Consider the following 6,926-nt stretch of genomic DNA (forward strand, 5'->3'; position numbering starts at 1 on the left):
GTATTTGAATATTCTATAGTAAAGTAATCATTGCTAGTTAGAACTGCTTCATCTCATTCTATTACATGAAACATCTCCACATAACCTGTTTAAATAACCTTGACCGCAACATTATACAAGTTACATCCAATTAAAGTAAACAGGATATGCAACACATCTATTTCATCAACTAGAAATTACTTGTCAGATATGTTTACATTTTGCTTAGTTTAACATCTACAACGACGGCAGTTTATATGAACAACAATATGCAAGCTGTATCCTCTTCAGCAAAATTACTTATTTATCTTAAGTTGCTTTCCCTTCGCTAAGTTTGTTTATACACACCAAATATCGTGTAGAAATGAACAAAATTATCGGTTACATCATATCTATAAAAGCAGACAAAGAGGATGTCGAACATGAAAACTATCATGATAATCATTACTGTGATTGATCTGATTGTGTTAGCACCAGTATTTGGAGACGACGGTTCAGGATTTATTCTAACGAAGACACAGACGTTATCTGAACTTGCCGACTGTACAGATGCAGTCGTTGATCTGGAAATCGACAGTGACAATGTGTCAGATGTGGTCATCAGTGTCCAAAACATTCTTGATACATTGAACACGCTGGACACACTAACTGGAGAAGAAATGATGTATTATCAAAGCCTTTTGGAGAACTTGACGAGGGCATTAAAGGACGAAGTCGACCTTCGTCAAATGACCTTGTCACAAATTGATGCAATAGCAGACGACACACTTCAAGAAGGCATAACGCAGAATGCCGTTTCACCGTGTGTTACTCTACAGCCAATCGGAGAGCAAGAAGTGGCGAATAACACACAATGGAGGGAAGATGAAAATGCCAACGGTTTTCGGAAAGGTATGTCATTTCTTTATTGTTTAATTTCTAATGGCAACGGAGAGCTACAATTAAAGAATATAAAACAAACAAACCATTTCAGGCAAAATTAAAATAAAATAATGGGTTTTCCCCTTTTTGTCGAAAATTTATCGTTCAAATAAGTTATGATTTTAAATTGTTTGGTTACTATATTTGTTCTTTTTTAGATTTTTTGTACGAATAACATTTAAGGACAATGTCTACTGTTACTTATCTGTTGTATTTCTCATATTTTCAATTATAGCTTAATGTAACAACACTGCGTTTGATGATTTACATAAATTTAGGGAAAATATCAATTATTGCAGATTACTGGGCACTTGGCGTATACAGATACAGTAAATTTAATGTATGCCCAGACGTGAAATGGTGTACTATCGTTCATATGGTAGTTCTACCTGACGGCTCAGTAGCTGTTTCTGATTCCAAGAACTATGAAATACGACTTTTTAGTATGCAAGGTGTATTTCTGAGAAAAATTGATGTTCTACCGTTGCAACCAAAACATATGACGTACTTCAAGGATTTAAAGTTATTTGTACGAATGAAAAACCTTAATGGAAAATACATAATAGCAGAAGTTGACTTGTGGAATATGACTCTCCGAACGATTGTAGAATTTATTGAATATTTTGTCTGGGACTACGGATGTGTTAGTCCCTTAACGGTCATGAACAACGTAATATTCGTCGGCTGTACACCATATCTATTCATGTATGATGTAAACGGAACACGTCTCGGAAACTTCACAACATCAGAGCCAAAGCCATTTTCAGTGTTTAATTCGGAACCAGGCTCAAAACGAATTTTCATTGACACACCAGTCGTAGATGGAATGTTTACGAATCGACCCACCGTAATCGATATTACGAAAGGACCTATTTGCTCATTACAAAATGTTACTCGGGCAATAACAGGAGTTATGAGTGCAAATGGCACTTTTTATGCTGTGCATGAATACGAGAGCTACCGGGTGAAGAAGTACGGACCGAATTGTGAGCCAGAGGGTACAGTTTTGGAAATAAAGAGTGGAATCGCCACGTTGGCGCTGTTTGGGGACCTACTCGTGGTACATTTACAGGTGTGGGAAAGGCGATTCAATAAAATGGTACACATATACAAACTAGGAGAATAACCATATTCAAAGTGATGTTTCATGTTATGCTTTGTTTTCAAAAGACCGACATAGTTTTGGAACGCGATTCCTTAATGTTCACTCATGAGTCTAACAATGTTTAAATAGCCCTTACTCCACAAAACGGAAGAAGAAATATCAGGTTTTAATGCGGATATCCCAGCATTCCCAAAAGCAGGCTCCCTTTTCACTTCCGCATAAAAAAGGTTAAAGTCTTTGAATGACATCTGATCAATTACTAAGAACCGCCATCTTAGTTTAACCGATGAAATGTAGAATTTTAATTTAGGCTCTTAGCATTTCTGACGAATGCTAGAAGGACGAAACAGCTGTATGATGTGTTTTTATTGCATTTATTGGTAAAATCTCTTTACAAGCAATGTCACATGGACGTACTACTCACCTCTTCCATCATTTTTGTTTTGGTTCTGATCGCGTCTGAACGTATCATGTGACTTTCCTCATCAATATTCCTATCCTGGTGTTGATTAATGAGACTTATTCCGACACCGATATCTCCGGTACCCTTTCAATTTCAAGTTCGAAACTTCATACAAGTCTTAATTATATACTATCTATTAGTATACAACAACATTTCCAATCAATAAAATACGAAAAAATATCTATAACGGAGTGGGTCTGGCTCTTTAACTTTAAGATTTTTTAAATGTAGAAATTATAATTATTAAGAAGAGATATATATCAGGTTTTTTTTTCATCTAGATCTATGCTACATTTACAAAATATTAATCGTTTATGTCAAAATTGAATGACATAGCTATTTTTACAACCTGCAAAGTAAAAAAAAATGAAAATTCTAGTTTTGGTGGAACAATTTTGTCCAAACTCTGATCGTCAATAAATCATCCCATGCAATATTGTCTGAAGCGGAAAAAATTGTAAAGCCAAATATTCTTAACATCGTTTTTTTATTTCTTATAAATAGTCCAGAAAAGTCATCATAAAAGGACGTTTTTATGAAATGTTTGAATTTGAAAATTCATTGAAAATATGGTATTCCTCCACTCTTTTCTATGAATGGAAATAACAAAAACAATTTGTTAGTAGGAAATTTAATTTGAATCCTAAATCCTATTGGTTAAAATGTTTGTGTTATATTAGTAATTCCTGTGAAAACTTTGAGCACGCGGAAATAACATAAACATTGGCAAACATTTTATTTCTCAAAATGAGGGGTTTTTAAGGTTTCTGTCACATTTGCGCGAGATGAGGGTTTGACCAACCAGATATCAACACCAAGATGACATAATGATGTACAGAACGTTTATAAATTAGTCTTTCAGAATTTCCCCTCGGTGATATTTAAATGAATTAGACTATTGTTTATTTTTAAAATTTCGAATAGAGCTAACTAAGTCCCTGTGGCTAACTTTGAAATCTCATAAAAGATTGGGCTCTCACACAGATTTCAATACGCATAACATATCACAATACATTTATTTCAAGCTTATATTGATACTGAGTTTTGGTTTTTCTTATACATTTTTAAAGACATCAAAAGCCAAAAATTGTAGCCTTCAAAATGCTTTTTCGCTCTATTCATCCTTTGATATTTAAACGCAATAGTTCTGATATATTTTTGTATCAATTTTTTAGTTGGTCTAAAATTCCTATCGTTTTGCCATCTAGTGTTACTTAGGAGGTAGATATTATAAAACTAGTATATTTAAACTTTGATTTTCGACATATTCCTGTTCGCGAGTAAAACCATCAAACGTTGTAAATTGCCTTGGTCATGCGTAGCGTACCGCGTTTGGGCATCAGACGAGAGTTTGAGCAATCAACAAATTATGCACGAATGTTCTTCGAAATTATTGATTACATATCTCTGGGTTGGTGAAACGCATTCCGCTTCGTCACAGCATGGGCGGTGTGTTATATAAGGAATTGATTTCCTTTACTTCCTTTGAAACTTCTGCCGAAGCGAGAACGATTTTTCAGCCATTTTGCCATGATTGATATCAAAGCAAATCACGTTATTATCCACCTTGATAAAGTCTGATTTCTGTTCGTTTGTTTTTGTTTTTTATTTATTTTTTTTTTTATTTTTCATTGGTTTTTCTCACACTTTCCGTCAGGTTTAGAGACTCTATTTCACAGTCATATTTTTCAAACATCATATATTCAATTTAAAATTTTGGTTTTCATTCCTGTAACTATTTTTTATCCATCTGTTAATGCTACAAGAAACAAACCAACTTGTTACTTAAGTCATGTATCATTGACACATGACTTAAACTGAAAATCGGTCAAGCATAGCAGTTCTGGCATACAGCAATTTAAGTTTCTATCAATGAAGTGCATCTAAAACACCCTTATACATTTGATATCATCACTGTGACGTTTGAAACTGAAAAAAATGAAACTTTCACTTACTACTTTAATGTGACATGAAAAAAGAGACCCAAATCAGTTGTTCAGTTCTTATCTTGTGATAAGCAATTTTTTTAATACGTTTATTTTACAGTGGAAGCAACAAACAGCTTTCTTAACCCCGAATACTATTCTCCGAAAACAAATCATTTTTACTTTGTTTCCGCTTCATTTAAATACACATTCTTATTCATCTTCCCATCCGATAATCACTTCCGATCTTCACTACTATGTATCACTGTCGTCCATATTGGTTCAACACTTACATGACGGAGGAATATTTGTTCGCCTTGCAATTTCTATATCGCCGCATAAATTTTCGTATGAGTACCACTCCGGACAGGTAATGAACCCCTTCACGTAGTCACGAGGGGCATTTATTGAAACCAGTAATGCGTCGTTATAGTTTGCGGAGCTGTGCGCATGCCCATTTTTGTTTCCCGTCTCAGTTGTTTGGTGAATGGCTAGGATAGAGTTGGTCATGTCCACGACTTTTATATGATTGCATCGCGCATGCGCAACAAGCCAGTTGTCGTAGGCTGGTCTTCCGATCACAAAATTAGGAATACTGTGCCATGGAAAATGTTTTGTTGTGATAAAATAATCTTCTGAAGAAATGACGAACAAATTTCCTCTTTCTTTTGCAGCCTTTTCCATGAATTTGTAGGAAACTAATTCTTTATTAGTAAGATGAGGAACGTTGATTCTTCTTCCTGTTAGCATTACATTTTCGTCGTGATTGAAATATTTCCGAGCAGCTAACATACTTTCTAATATGGTCTCTGTGAAGAGTATATCACCATTGGCAAACCCGTAATATGGGGTGCTGAAATTCTGTATGACTTTCTGAAACATGGCCTTAAGAACTGGAATTCCTTCCACACCAACACTCATCACTGGAAATACAGTCCATCCGTGATCACGTGACTGTTTCTTAATACGACTGTCATTTGTAAACATTACAATGTTTATGTAAGGCATAAATGATCCCCAGTTTTGTAATGTACGAACTGTTACTTCATTATGTTTAGGGTCGGGATCTACAGATGTAAACAACGTAAGTATTGGTTCTTGTATTGTTTTTCTTATATCTCTTCTGATGCTGTTACAGGTTTGCATGATATTCGTTAAAGCAAGACGGAATTTCTTTACTTCCTCCGGATATTGCTTGTCCCTTAGGCACCTCCCCGGAAGTTCCTCTTCAATTTTTTTCACGCCTTTATGTGATATGTATGACGTCATTGTTTTCAGGTAGTCGCTCATACTACAGCTACTGGTGACTTCTGGGTTTTGTTTCATTGCAATTATACTCATTACTGCAATGACTATCGTACAAAAAGTGAAAACAGCAAAGGCGACTACAAACTTTTCCATATCAACACAAATTACTGTACCCCTATTACGTTGTGTCTGATGACGTCCCCAAAATAGTTACTCCAGTGTAGTATTCATATGTAAGCTGATGTGACCTGAAAAATATATATTTCAGAATTAGTGTACCTATTTCAGTAGTAACATTGAAAACATTAATAATGGACGAACTAAATGTAGGATGAACAGATGGACATACGGAATAATAAAATGACGGCGGTTCAACACGTCAGTATGAGAAACACTGATTCAGAACAAATATAAACCAACGATACACCGACAATTTCGACCCAGAGTTGTCGTTCCTTACGCTAAAGACCATTTCTGTCTACGAATAAATAGTATACAGCAAGGCAATTGGTTTTTAAAGTCAACGTTTATCTATTGAAACTATCGCATTTTCGGCATCCTTTTACATATCGCAACTCCCCCTAAACAGTAGCAGCAACAACAACAACAGCAATATATCCCCCTTCATAATCATCATATTAACATCATTATCATAAAGCTAACCCTCGTCCAGAAGTCACCACACAATATATATATATTATCCTCATCATCATCCTCAACGACTTTTTATGATATACATAATCAATATCAACTATAAACATAACACACACATGATTTATCATGACATCGTATAATTTCCTTTCAAATCAAGAAATAAATATTTTTTAAGTGAACCATTTCAATTATGATCATACCTGTACAATATACACACATACACAACCACACATGTTAAACAAAGAATGCTAATATCCCGAAAAACATAAGAGCGTCCCCACAACGTGGGTAAAAATCTGGAAAATATCCCCTTAACTACGGTTCAATCAGACGTCAGTCTTGCACTCCCTGACAGAGTGGGATCAACAAAGGGGTATTTTACGCTTGTTATCGAATAATTTTACAATTATCTCAAAGGCAGACAAATATATTGACCTTATACATGAGCAGCTGTTTTTATTTGAATAATCCCCAGTTACATGAATGGTATAAATTGTATGGAAAACCTGACAAATAATAGACGCCTTGCAAATATTTTTAATCACTTCCTGAAATGGAAAATGATTTTGAACACGTGTATGTGAATTATGTAAACACAATATGCCATAACATTGTTCGTATCAAATTGAAA

The 6,926-nt window shown here is 34.8% G+C and overlaps 1 protein-coding gene across 1 annotated transcript; it reads right to left on the bottom strand.

Moving 5' to 3' along the window:
- Nucleotides 1–4,675: 4,675 nt before the first annotated feature.
- Nucleotides 4,676–5,794, bottom strand: LOC132553050 (uncharacterized). The gene has a single exon (XM_060217254.1). The coding sequence runs from the start codon at nucleotides 5,792–5,794 to the stop codon at nucleotides 4,676–4,678; it is 1,119 nt and encodes a 372-aa protein (XP_060073237.1).
- Between the last annotated feature and the right edge of the window lie 1,132 nt (nucleotides 5,795–6,926).

The sequence above is a fragment of the Ylistrum balloti genome, unplaced genomic scaffold (genome assembly GCF_031769215.1).
Source record: "Ylistrum balloti isolate Yb309-2 unplaced genomic scaffold, AGI_CSIRO_Ybal_v1 Utg370294, whole genome shotgun sequence".
Classification (NCBI taxonomy): domain Eukaryota; kingdom Metazoa; phylum Mollusca; class Bivalvia; order Pectinida; family Pectinidae; genus Ylistrum; species Ylistrum balloti.

Coding starts and splice junctions, on each gene's coding strand:
- LOC132553050 (XM_060217254.1), bottom strand. CDS start 5,794: ATGGAAAAGTTTGTAGTCGCCTTTGCTGTTTTCACTTTTTGTACGATA.